At 40.9% G+C, this 14,170-nt stretch overlaps 1 protein-coding gene across 2 annotated transcripts in view; it reads right to left on the bottom strand.

Annotated features, from left to right (window-relative positions):
• The window catches only part of Msh3 (mutS homolog 3), a 149,566-nt gene that overhangs the window by 32,091 nt on the left and 103,305 nt on the right, over positions 1 to 14,170 (bottom strand). For both annotated transcript variants that reach the window (XM_075976332.1, XM_075976333.1), the window contains exons 18-19: positions 9,708 to 9,815; positions 4,423 to 4,534 (exon numbers count right to left, since the gene is read on the bottom strand). In XM_075976332.1, coding sequence (XP_075832447.1) covers positions 4,423 to 4,534; positions 9,708 to 9,815 — 220 coding nt within the window. The remainder of the gene's footprint in view (positions 1 to 4,422; positions 4,535 to 9,707; positions 9,816 to 14,170) is intronic.

The raw sequence follows: 14,170 nt of genomic DNA, 5'->3' as shown, positions 1-14,170 counted from the left end.
AGATGTCCCCCATTACCCATCTGTCTTGAAGCACCAATGTGGGGGAGAGCCGCCCTCCCTCCGATCAACTTCTGGGGCAAGTGGGAGAACTGGCCCTGTAGTAGTAAGAGCGAGAGAGTCAACCCTGCTAGTGTAGGTGTGGTGAGCCAGTCCTAAAGTAGTAAGCATGGGAAAGCTCCCCCATTTCACATCTGGTGGACCAACCCTACAGCTGCTCAGGCCCAGACCCGAGGTTATGACTTGGCCTGCCCCATTACCCACCCCATCTATGATCTGCTGGAGCAGAAGGGACCTGACCTGCAGACCCACGTCACACGTTCCAATAGACAAACAAATAAGGGTGTCTCTACTACACACCATGCACAGTCCTGGGCACTAAAGAGCCTCAGGTCACTTACTGATCTAGACCCCAGTACTTGCCTCTAGGGAACTGGGCACTAGGTTTCCCACAAGCTAGAGAGATCCACAGTTCAGTGGCTTCCTGGAGATCTCTGCACATTAGGCTCATTGTCTCTCCCACCCAACTTCCTAAAGCCACAGAGTTGAATTTAGATTTCTTATCTCAAAACCAAAATACAAGAACAACTTTGTTTTCAAAAGCCCACCCACCAGATAGCCAGACAGTCACAGGGCAGTTATGATGTGGGAGTGTCATATATCAATCTGTTGATTTCATTGGTTAAGCAATAAAGAAACTACTTGGCCCTCATAGGTTAAAACATAGGTGGGAAGAGTAAACAGAACAGAAGACTGGGAGAAAGAAGCTGAGTCAAGGAGTCGCCATGATTCTCCCACTCCAGACAGACGCAGGTTAGGATCATTCCTGGTAAGCCAGCTCGTGGGCTACAGCAGATTATTAGAAATGGGCTAGTCCAGGTGCAAGAGCTAGCCTAGAAGAGGCTAGATAGAAATGGGCCAAGCGGTGTTTAAAAGAATACAGTTTCTGTGTAATTATTTCGGGTAAAGCTAGCCGGGTGGCGGGACACAGCCCGCCGCTCCTATTTCAACACAGTTATAACTGTCATGTCGTTTCATGAACTGCTCTAATCAGTGTGTCCTGGTTTTGCACAGGGCCATAAGGATACACAGTACTGACTCCTTAACCCTCAAGGTGACGGATGGGGCTAAGACAGCCACAGTCCTTGGGTCACTATCCTCTAGGCCAAAGTAAACTCTTCCTTCTCCTTTTATTTCAGTGTGCTGTCAAAAAGGTATCATTCCCTATGTGTTCAGGCAGCAAGTATGGCTGAAAAAGCACCACTTGTTCTAGACTATACCCATGTTCCAAGAAACTGTCAAAGACTCAACTCCGGCAGCCTCTAGATCACTTTCCCATTCTGGGGATTAGTTTATCACAAGTATGCAGAGGTGTTACCCTGTAGTATCTCATCTTTCTTCTACTTCTTCAGTGCAATGCTCTGTAAACTGTGAAATCCCCAATCCTGAAAAAGTAACATTTTTTTTTTTTTTCTGGAAGAAAAAGAGGCAAAACTTTAAAGTGAGATTTGGTCGTTACTGAGGTGTCTCAGTAAATCCTCAGTGACAAATCTGAGTAGGACCATGCTATGCGTCGGGGGCACGCTGTGGACACGGGTGTGACACCTCCACAGGCATGACACTCCCTGTCCTTGTCGAGACAGAACCCTCTGGGAGGCACATCAAAAAGAACAACCGTGGCTTAGGAGGAGAAGTACCATGATGGGGGAAACACGGAGTGTAGGTGTGGGGTGTGGGATCATCGGAGCGTTGGTGAGGGAATTGCGTCAGGAGACATCTGAGAGGGAGAAAAAGCAGAGTTTGAAATGGCGAAGTGGGCTGTGGGCGTGTGGGGGCAGAGAGCGTGAGTGGGGACGGATGACATTCTAGGCGGAGGGAGTACCATCTGCCAAGCCCGACGGCACAGTTATAGAGGACTCCGAGAGCACGCATCAATTCAGGTGGGAGCATGGCGTGGCAAGTTAGAAGAGGCTACAGGGGAAAGGGAGTGGACGTGGGCAGGATGGAGGACGTAGGGACTGAAGGACAAACCCTTAGAAGAGATTCCTAAAACTGTGAGAGAAGCGAGCAAATGGTTTCTTTGCTATGAGAACTCTAGTGATATCACAGAATACAGAACCCAAGAAAGCTAGAATAGTTTAGATGTCTGAAAGGCTAATTTTCAAAACAATGTAACTATCAGAAGTAACAATGATACCTAACTTTGAGGGCATTTCTGTCAGGATATAGTTTATAAATTAATAGCCAGTTTATAAATTAAAATAGTACATGTTAGATTGAGTTTTACATAGTAAGTTCTTTCTCTACACTATCCCTGTATATAAATTTATACCCTGAAAGCAGAATGCAGTTCACCATAGCAACAGTCTATATCAACTCCTACTCAAGTTAGGAAAAGCTTATGCAAAAAAAGTGAATATTCTGGAACACTCTAAACTGCATAGTAGGAAAAAAACCACTCAGTTTATTTTGTAAAGAATTAAATACAAGAGTTAATGATTTTTTTTTTTAGAAAATGTCTTTGTAATTAGAAGGCTACTGTATTTGTTCAAACCTGACTTATTAACAATATAATACGTTCTGGTTTTGTTTAAAAGGAGGAAAATGAAAATAAAAGAAAAAGATATAAAAAGAGAAATGAACAAACAAGGCATCAAGGCTAAGGCTAAGGTTGTTTAATGAAGAGGATGAGCATGGGCAGTAGAGAACATTTTCGTGATAAACATTATGTTTATCAGTTAAGCATAAGCCAAGCTGCTAAATACTAGAACTACATTACTTCCTCTGGAGAAGCTACTGGCGTGGAAACTAACAGAGTTCTTATTCGTATATAGGTTTCTCCTTAAAGACAATGAAAATTAGTATTTGTAACTCATCTGACAAATTGATTGCATACACATTTTTCTTGCAAGAATGAACAAATTTACAGACATTGTGTCTCTGGTTGCTATGGTCTCAATGTCTATTTCTCTCCTTCCCATGATGACAGTACCAAGGGCTTTGAGGAGACACCAGAGGAGACAGACGTGCCCTGGAACTTTTATCAGTAAACCACGAGCCTTGTGGTAAAATATAAAATAATAGAAACAGGTTAATTTAAGATGTAAGAGCTAACTAGAAATACGCTTAAGCTATTGGACAAACAGTACTGCAAATAATATAGTTTCTGAATGATTATTTTGGGTCTGAGCAGCTGGAAGCGAATGAGCAGCCTCCGTCAACAGAGCCACACCTAAAGCACAAACCAGCTCCCACAAGGCACTGACACCTTTATCTTGAATTCAGCTCCAGAATCACGAAAGATAGTTTCTGTTGTTGGAAAGCCACCCAGTCTATGGTACTTCATTGTAACAGTCTGAACAGACCCAACATAATTATAAATTACCAACAAATCCTGTATGACTTGATATGTAACATTAAATCAACAGAATTAGAAGCTTTTCATCTCACCCCATACACGCATGGCTGGTCACGGTGAGCGTGTCATATCCTTGCTCGTGGCCCAACATGGTCTACTGCTCTTGCCCCAGCTCCATAATAACTTCTCTCTGGCTGCTCTCCTACATTTCAATCCTGCCACTGACTGAACTCTCCAATGCTTTGTTTCTAACCTCTCTGTGCAAAGCTTCTGCCATGTTTGGGCTGCTATCTTGTTGTACTTTTCCATTCAGGGTTCAGAAGTTCTTGTTTCTTCAGAGTCCTCCCACAGCTACTTGCCCTTATTACAGACATCTACAAACCTCAATTACCATTCCTTGAAGTCTCTGATTCCTGAATCACCATTATTGTCCACAACAAATACCACTGCCATTTTAGACAATTCCAATAGTCATGTGGACAGCTCTTACTAACTTTTCTTTCCCAAACTCTTTGTTTCATGATCTCATTTCTGCCCTGCTACCCACTTCCTGAATCTTGCCAGTACCCACACCAAAACCTCTGAAATCTTGCTTTATTATGAAGGAATTAAGAATATGTTAAATTAATAAAAATGTAGAATCATAGGTGTTTTTTTAAGAGAATTGCAGCCTAAATCAGCTAATCACTCTTAATTCTTTGAGAGTGTTTGAAAACATGCATCGTAGGACAGAGCTCACTAATGTTGTATGCTAATGAAAATCTGAAAATGCATTGTGTAATTCCAACATCAGTTGCGTATTTGTGAATATAAAGCGTTTTTATTGGGCTACATTGAAGAAGTAAGATAATCATCTTTAGTTGCTAAATCTTTCAATGTGCAGAGAATTTTCCTTTGGGAATTATACCAATTCCACAGTTGGTTGTGAATATAAAACTATGCCTGGAATTAGTCCATTTAAAGCTGAAGATAAAACCAAATAACTTATAAAAATATTTATCTGATACTCACAAGGTTGAAAACAATGTCCTTACCATACATTAGTTTTGGTGTCAGGTGGTACTTACTGATAAACTCGTACTGTTGGGCACAAACTGATCCTGTTCACCCAACAACACATCAATCATAGGATGTCTTCCATTTTTTATGATGATTTTCTTTTCTTCTTGTAGAGTTGGCCTGAAAAAAAAATAAGTTTTAGCCTGTAGACACAAAAGTAGCTTTCGAAAAGAACCACTGACTAGCTTGACATGGTAACATACCTTTAATCTCAGCACTAGGGAGACAGCCAGGGAGATTTCTGTGAGGTCAAGGCCAATCTGGATATATTGATACAGCACGCAAAGCTTCAGAACCCAACACGGAAGACCTCAATAACACGTGTTCAGAATAAGGATTTGAGAACAGTTAAACTAATCAGCACTTAATCAGAAAGCAGCATTTGTGAATATCAGCACAATGAAGGACAGCCTCAGCAAGCCTTATGAATTCTATCTTCATGTGATTTCAGTTTTCATTTGTTTATTATTATCTGAGATCAGTTTTAAAATTGCTTTAGATTTATTTATGTGTATGAATGTGTGCCATGTGAGGGCCTAGAATTGTGGATGGTTGTGTGCTGTGGGAAACTGCTCTTGTACCCTGTAAGGATTTGTCACTTGTATTAGTTTAATAAAACGCTGATTGGTCAATAGCCAGGCAGAAAGGATGGGTGGGGTAACCAGACTAGGAAAATTCTGGGAAGAGAAAAAGGCAGAGATGTAGTCACAGCAAGACACAGAGGAAGCAAGATGAGAATGCCTTACTGAGAAAAGGTACACAGCCACATGGTTAAACATAGATAAGAATTATGGGTGGCCAGGTGGTGGTAGCACAAGACTTTAATCCCAGCATCTGGGAGGCAGAGGCAGGAAGATGTCTGTGAGTTTGAGGCCAGCCTGGTCTATAAAGTGTGTTTCAGAACAGCCAGGACTGCATACAGAAAAACCCTGTCTCAAAAAACAAAAACAAACAAACAACAACAAAAAAAACAGAATTATGTGTTAATTTAAGTTGTAAGAGCTAGTTAGTAATAAGCCTAAGAAATAGGCCCAACAGTTTATAATTAATATAAGCCTCTGTGTGTTTATTAGGGACTGAACAGCTTGAGGACTGGGTGAGAGAGAAACTATCATTTACAGTTGTAAGCTGCCACATAGGTGCTGGGAATTGAACCCAGGTCCTCTGTAAGAACACCCTTTGCTCCCAAACACTGATCCCTCTTCCCAGCCCTTCTTATCTATTTTAAATACAGCTTTATTCTATTTATCAAAGCCTCAGGAGTCAACATTGAAATCTGTTTGGTGTCTCCCTTCCTAGCCTTCATCTGCACAATGATACTCATAGACATATTGTACTTTATTTGAAAAACAGAGTCATATTTCAATACAGCATCTCACAACCACTGTAACTCAATAGATTACTTAAATAACCATCACACATAAAATATATACTCTACCACCTGGGCCTAATAATGGATCCTTGTTTTTATTTTTAAAAATCTATTTTTAAAGATAGCTTTATAGAAGTAAAATCGACCTCAGAACAATTTTAATAAAATAATAGTCATCATCATCATCATCATCATCATCAGTAGTAGTAGTAGTAGTAACAGCTTTATGGGATTCAGGTCATGACCTCACTCATGTTAGGAAATGCTCCACCACTTATCTATAATCTAGTAAGCATGGCAAACCAAATTTTATTCAAACCAAATTTATTCTTAGTCTTCAAGGGATGGGTAACATATGCTGAATGTAACATACTCATCTATGAATACTAAATTCAAAATTTTAAATTACTTCTTGTCAATCAGACTAGCCTGTGCTCCTGTCTGTAAGAGATTGCTTTGGCTGATGATTGATATGCGAGGGCCCAGCCCATGTGGGCAGCATCATCCCAAGGAAGGGGTTGTGAGCTGCATAAGAAAGCTCAGCTGAGCATGAGCAGAGAGTGCCAGTAGGCAGCATTCCTTCATGGGTTCTGCTTCAGTTCCTGCCCTGATGTCACACAGAGAAGCACTGTGACCTGGAAGTGTAAACCAAACAACCCTCTCCTCTCCAAGCTGCTTAGAATCAGTGTTTTATCACAGCAGCAGAGAAGGAATCAGAACAAAGGGACATCTAGAAGAACAAGAAAAGAATAGCTTGGGAGTTTAGAGTATAATACAGGGTTTTAGGAAGGTGCTTCTGAGTTTCTCATAAGAGAAAAAGATGAAAGAACATGTAAGAGATATAAAGTTTAAAATCAAATGGAAGGTGCTCTACCAAGTTAAGTTAGTGCATAGTCTTTATGAGACTGAGGTGACTTCTCTGAGATTTCTGCTGTAGAGCCAAACTGAGTGTTTTGTTCCGCTCGAAAATCGACAATGACTTATTCTGTCGCTATCAAAATTATATAATGATAAAACACTTCTTAGGAGGGTAAGAAGCAAAGGAAAAGTCACAGTCCTGAGATGCTATTCCATACAGAATAGCCACAGCAGGACAAGCAGGACGCACTAGCAATATCGCAGGGCTGTGATGGGAAGGACTGAGGAAATCTAGGTATATATTATATATATTATATATTTTTAAATTGCAGCTTTCTCTTTTAACCGTCCCACGGGAATAGAATATAAATGATGTTAGTGAAACAAGTAAACATAATTCAAATTAGACAGAAAGGACCAAAGTAAGAACTCGGACTGAAAGCTACAGGACAGTCAAAGAGAACACCTTAATAGCATGTTAAAAAAAGATCCCAATTATGAAGCCAAGTAGTCAGGTTAACCAAAGATCATGGTTCACATGCACTAACATCATAAAAAGCTAAGAACTGGAAAAAAAAGTGTACCTCTCAGAAACATACAATTTAAAATGCAGTTTAAACACAAGCTTCCTGTTTCGTGGCAATCTATATCCACTTTAATTTTCTGCCAAAGAGACTGATGTAATCCACTGTCAAAAGTATATAAGATTATGTAGTTCCACCAAACTCCAGTGATTTTTTTCTAATATAAAATACACAGTGCATAATTTGAAAATTTTTTTAGCATTTAAAATGTTTCCTGAAATGCCTATAGATGGACTCGATAATCTAGAACAATCCTTGGACTAAGGACAAACAAAAGAGCTGATTGAAGTGCAGAAAACAACCATCCAGAAGCACCAGATAACTAACATGCCATTAGCAGGCAGGACTGGGGGAGACGGAGGCCCAGGAGATGGACCACCATGAAGTGCTGAGAGGTATCTAAGAGTACAAGGGAAGCTAAACTCATGGGACAGCTGTGACCTGGAGAAGAAGCTATGAAGAACTGTCCCAGGTCCCAGAGTAGAACTGGGAGGAGGGCAGGTACCTCTTCATCACCTTAATCCTGATCTGGAACAGTAACACCAGACTGGAAGTGTCCTGAGATGCCTACTGGATGAAAAATCACTCTAGAATGGGTACTGTTTGGCTGGGGGCTTCACCCCAGACCCCTGGCACCCATTTTGAAACGTTGGGTGGAAAGTTCCATTTCAAAGCTCCCTCCCCTGGGAGTTGTCCCAGTCCAAACTCCACCTCTGAGAAAGCCCGCCAAACAGTGACCCCTCCCCAGGGAAGGCCAAGACCACTCCCACAGGCTGTTTAAACTGCCATTCAGGTTCTTCTTTTCCCCTTTATTCATTTTCCAGAGGGCCCACCTGGGAGGGCTGGCATCCATTAATCCTGGGCTTTTCCTAATTTGGTCTGATTTGGATTATTGTGTAGGCAGAGTGGTTTGTTGTTAACAGGTACAACACAAACCATTTCTACAAGTGATGATTAAAATCACCAGCAGTCAAAAAGACAGAAAAGACAGATCCACCAGCGCTTCAGATACCTGACCCGACAAAGACTTTAAATTTACTGTGTCTATTCACATACAGAGAAACTGCACAAGGTTGAAAGATAACAGAAGGAAAAACAACTTGCCCATCTTATACACTGATGAAAATCTTAACTTGGTGCAATCAAACCTCATAACTATTTTCGTGTCCCTTTCTCACGATGGCAGTTCCAGCAGCAGCACATACCTGAAGGTGCCTTAAAGAGGGACGAGGAAAAGGAGAGCACCCTCGGTCTCGACTAGGAAGAGTGTATAAACAAACACTAAATGTCTCTGCTTCATTCAGAAATAGACTATCAGGAAACGCTCACTTCACAGATCTAGTGTAAAAGACCTCCTTCTGACACCACTAATGTAGAAGGGAATGCAGAGTCTAAGTTTTTATAATAATACAGGATAAACAGGATATAAATTTCCCTTGTTTGCTTCAGTGAAGATTCAGCTGCACAATGTCTATGGGTCAGGCAACAGTGTGTATGTTTGAGATCCCTTTGGTATGATAAAGTAGTAACTGAGATGCCAAGAATCTATTTTAAACATGACTGCTATAACCAATAATGGAGATATACTTATCACAATGGGGCAGTAAAATAAAATATCACATTTAGAGAACATAGCTTATATACTCAATTCCTCCAAACATCTCTCACAAAGAAATGTACATTAAACAACCTCGCTCTAATACCCTCTACGTACTGGAGATCATAGGACACTTAAATATATATTTTACAAACTTGACACAATACAAAGAAGAAACCCCAATTTGAAAGACGTAAGGACAGCAAGATCGTCCACTAGGAACTTCAGGTCACAGGCACGGCCAGGCAGCAGCCTCTGAAGCTTTTTAGTCCTCCCAATAAACCAGACAGCTAAATAGTCTCTTCATTTTCCTGAAATATGTAGCTTCGTTTAAAAATGCTTTTGAAAGATAATGTATTGAAAAGTAGAATTACTATTTAGAGTTCGACTGATTTAATCCTAGCGTCCTTTATAGAAAGGAGACTGGGGAATGTTGGGATGCTCAGAGGCCACTGAAGAACAGTGGCTTGAATCAAGGAGGACCAGAAGAGCTCACAGCCACCAAGCAGAACCCCATCTTCCTGGTCCCTAGTTTATATGCAAGCTTTTATAACCGTAATTTTTAAAATTGAGGGGAAATATGCCATAAAGTTTCTAAGAGCAAAGGGGTCCTCCAACTTCATCTTAGAACTTGACACAAACTGAAAGGTCCAAGCGTAACATTCTCTCCAGGGTTATGCCATCATCCACATTCAACTCAGAGAGCAGGGAGGAAAGGAGTGGAATTTTCAAATTTAATATGCACATGTGATATCTGGATTTAACAAGAGGATAACACATCTGAACAACCACAATATTTTATAATAGCAATCGTCAAATTAATCGGTTACTCCCATTTTGTCTGAAACCATGATAATTGGCGGAAATGAAAAACTCTGTTACCTGCAGTAATTTCCTTGCTTGGCGACCTTGGCCAGGGAGAAAATGCAGTCAACAGTTGCTAGGTGATTCACGGCCTTGCACAACGTGTGATAATGCTCACCAAAATTCCTACAGAAACAGCAACAAGAGGAACGGGCTGATGTCTCGACCTATGACAGTTGTGCAACAAGCAACCGTCCACTAGCATCACAAGCACAAATGAAATAAGCAAATGGATCGCACAAGCACGAGAGAGGGACAGTGTATGGAACTGCCTTTCGGGGTAAAACAGCTGTTACTGAGTGTTCACCCACCTTGTTTGGGACAATTATATAAGCCTAAAGAACAGTTCTGGTATGACGATACAGACATAGTATATTACATATATAACTATATATGCTATAGTCACATTTCATCTGACTGGGACATTTCACTTCAGGAAAGGAATTTCAAAACAGAATTCAGTCTCCGTCTCCTTCCTTCCACAGCATCAAGAACTCCTGAGGTGGGCCATATTCCCCAGGCACTTTTCCTCACAGCAACAGCCAACATTGAAGTATCTGTCTCAGGGTGTCTCCCAGGGAACTGTCAGTACAGTCTGTCTGATTGACTGAGCTTTTGTGATCATCTGAACAGGTATGGTCCTCATAGACTCATGTGTTTGAGTGTGTGATCCATAGGGAGTGGCACTATTAGGCGATACAGCTTTGTTGTCGTAGGCATGGTCTTGTTGGAAGAAGTGTGTCACTGTGGAGGCAGGTTTTGGGGTCTCATATATGTTCAAGCTACACCCAGTACACAGTTCACTTCCTATTGCCTGTGACTCAGGGTGTTGAACTCTCAGGTCCCTCTTCACCACCACGTCGGCTTGCATGCTGCCCACCATGCCAATAACGGACTAAACCTCTGAACTGTAAGCCAGCCCAAATTAGTTTTCCTTTTTAAGAGTTGCTGTGGTCATGGGCTCTTTTCCCAGCAACAGAAACTCCAACTAAGACAGAGTTAGAACCCTAATAGAGTCCACACTCCCAGCACAGAAGAGACACATAAATAAGAACTTCTTCAGCTAACTTATTAATATTTGGTGATAGAAAATACCAAGGCTTTTATTAAAATATTTATTCACAAAATGAATAGAAATGTTTCTAGAGTTGGGTTTTTTAAAACCTCTTTTTACCTATATTATTCCATGATCTCATCATAGTATTTTATCCCAATATGTGCAAAACTGTACAAACTATGGATATTTATATATAACGATAAATTGTGGGTATTGAAAATAAGCATAATTGGCCAGACATGATGGCATAAGCTGACAATTCAGCACTGAGGAAACTGCTGAGGATCACAAGTTCAAGGTCACCCTCAACTACATAGGCATTCACGTCCTGTCTCAAAATAAATGTATAAAACAATAACAAAACATACTACAATAGAACCGAAGACTTATTTTGTTTGTTTGTTTGTTTTGAGACAGGGTTTCTCTGTAGCTTTGGAGCCTGTCCAGAAACTAGCTCTTGTAGACCAGGCTGGCCTTGAACTCATCCACTTGCCTCTGCCTCCTGAGTTCTAGGATTAAAGGTGTGTACCCCCACCACCCAGCTAAGGCTTAATTTTTAAATGCTCAGAACAAAATATCATCTAAGCAAAGAGAGAATGTGTAACTAAGCTTGAATTTTTAGAGGAGATAGTCATCTGAGAGAAACTGGGTTCTGCTCAATTAAAAGCATTCAAAAGTATGCAGTCATAGGTCCTCTGAAGTCAGAATCTGAGGAAAAGCAACGACAACTAAGTCTCCAGAAGGTTCAAGAGAAACGCTGGAGGAAATCACTCCTCACTGCCCGGACACAGGAAGGATACCTCTTATCGTTGCCTCGCTACCCTCACGGCAGAGCTGCTTACCTAAAGTTCACAAAGGAAGTTCAGAGGAATAAAGCAACCACCCCAGGCTCACACAACTGTGACCAGCTGAGCCCAGACTCAAACCACACTCTTGTTTCGTTTTGTTTTCTGGTTTTAACAGTGCTTGGGAACAATCCACATCCTATCCCAGGCCCAGCACAATCTCTCATAGATCTCTGCTTCAATTCTTAACTATGACTCCACTTAACAATGCTATTCTGCAAGGTTCTATTAGCACTGTTGTTAATTTCTGTACAAAGTTAGGAAAAAACAGAAGCAAATTGCATGCCTATTTTCATAAAATCATAATGTAACTCAGGTATTCCTTACACAAACTGGGGCGGAAGACAGAGAGAGAAGTCACACTGAATACGTTTCTTGGCAGATTTATGTAATACAGTGTGGATTTCAGAAGTGCTGAGGGTCAGTCCATTAGCTGCTTATGGTTGTGCAGTTCTTTCCAACTTATAAAGGGCATCAGGGTGCACTACTACAATGCTCAGTTCTTCCTAGATAACTTTATCTTACTTTTAGAAAAACCCTCTATCTTCTGATTTGTTTTATTATCAAAAGTACTCTATTAAACTTTTTTTCCTTCCCTCCCTCCCTCCCTCCCTCCCTCCCTCCCTCCCTCCCTCCCTCCCTCCCTTCCTTCCTCTCCTTATCAAGCCAGGGTTAAAATGTACAGCCCTGGCTATGATGGAACTCGCTCTGTAGACCAGGCTGGCCTCAAACTCAGAGATCCATCTGCCTCTGCCTCCAAGTGTTGGAGTTAAAGGCGTGCATCACCACTGCCTGGTTTACTAATGATAATTTTCATGCAAGTTTATTTTATTATTATGTGTAAGCTGCGAATTGTATTCACAATATGGTTTACACATATTTATCTGAGTGGGCAGAATGTACTAATTAATTAGCCTATTTCCCCTGAATTAAAGTTCATCAAAATAAGTGAAATTAATTCTACTAGTAGTGTAAGAGTTTGTGCAAATCACAAACACACAGTGCTTATGGCCCTCCATCAGCTGGACCCTGATGGGTCAAGGCCCATGCTTGAGCACATGACAGTCCAGCACTACCCGTGCACCAATCCTCCCTCTTGTTGTGAGAACTGACTTCTTAACATGCATCTTGCTTTGTTCACTTATAAATTGTGTGCAGTGATGCTATTTGATATAGGTATGAATCATTTACATTGGTGTGGATTTTAAGGCCAATTTTGTTATATGTATATGTATTTCTGATCTTGAATAAGGTGTTAAGATTGTGTAGTTCATTTTTAAAATGTAATGTATAATTACGAAATATAGGTTGTTGATGGATAATCATAAATAATAGTCAAGTTTGAAGTCATGTTACTTAGATTTTCTAGATATATAGAGATATATTTCAGATAGGCATTCTTCATATCTCTCAAAGGCTGCAGAATATGGCATTTAAAATATTTTAATAACTTAGGACTTTTCATGACAATGAGACCTATCTGCTCCTGGCGGCACCAATCTACTTCGAGAGGAAGATGGGCATCGAAGAGGATCCTTATGGAGTTTGATAGCCATTTGGGCAAGAAACTGCTCTTGCCTGGACTGTTGCATAAAATGGACACAAAGAACCAGCAGAGAAAGAACTGCTGAACTTGCCTAAAGGTGAGATGGTCTTTTGGGGTTCATGACTCATGAAAGAGTCTGCGAGACATTCTGCAGGACACAGCAGATAGTGACTGAACTGTCTTTGAAATTGCCTGCTTCACGGAAATGTCTGCTGGATACTATGGGCCTGAAGGCTGAAGATGGATGCCCCAACGGTACAAAAGAACTTTGGGTGGCTGTCCAGGCAGCGAGATGTCTCTGTCATTTCTAGAGCTTTGGATTTCTAGTTTACATAGGTAATATTATATCCTTCTGGAGTCTTTGATGGAGTTGAAGAATGGATAGATAGTTATAGTTTTCCATTGTTATGATAAAAGATAAAATAGATATAAATATTGTAACTGTGATTCTTGCTTAATAACTGTTTTGCTATATGTAATTTTACTATGTTAAAGTTAAAGCCTTTTTTGTTTAAACAGAAAAAGGGGAAGTGATGGGGGAGTGTCATATATCAATCTGTTGATTTCATTGGTTAAGCAATAAAGAAACTGCAAGGCCCATTTCATAGGCCCACTCTTAGGTGGGTGGAGTAAACAGAACGGAAGGCTGGGAGAAAGAAGCTGAGTCAAGGAGTCGCCATGATTCTCCCACTCCAGACAGACGGAGGTTAAGATCATTCCTGGTAAGCCAGCTCGTGGGCTACAGCAGATTATTAGAAATGGGCTAGTCCAGGTGCAAGAGCTAGCCTAGAAGAGGCTAGATAGAAATGGGCCAAGCGGTATTTAAAAGAATACAGTTTCTGTGTAATTATTTCGAGTAAAGCTAGCCGTGGGGGCGGCCGGGTGCCAGGGACGCAGCCCCGCCTCTCCTATTTCAACAGCTATTTAATGCCACAGGGCTCAGAGAGGAGGAGCGAGAGACTACATCTAAAGTTTCACAGTCGTGTCGAAGTCAGTGCACATCTCTTCCCAGCTTCAGAGTAGTCGTTGGAAC

This window comes from Microtus pennsylvanicus, chromosome 6, assembly GCF_037038515.1.
Source record: "Microtus pennsylvanicus isolate mMicPen1 chromosome 6, mMicPen1.hap1, whole genome shotgun sequence".
Taxonomy (NCBI): Eukaryota; Metazoa; Chordata; class Mammalia; order Rodentia; family Cricetidae; genus Microtus; species Microtus pennsylvanicus.
The sequence above is the reverse complement of the archived record's forward strand: the minus strand, read 5'-3'. Positions and strand labels throughout refer to the sequence as shown.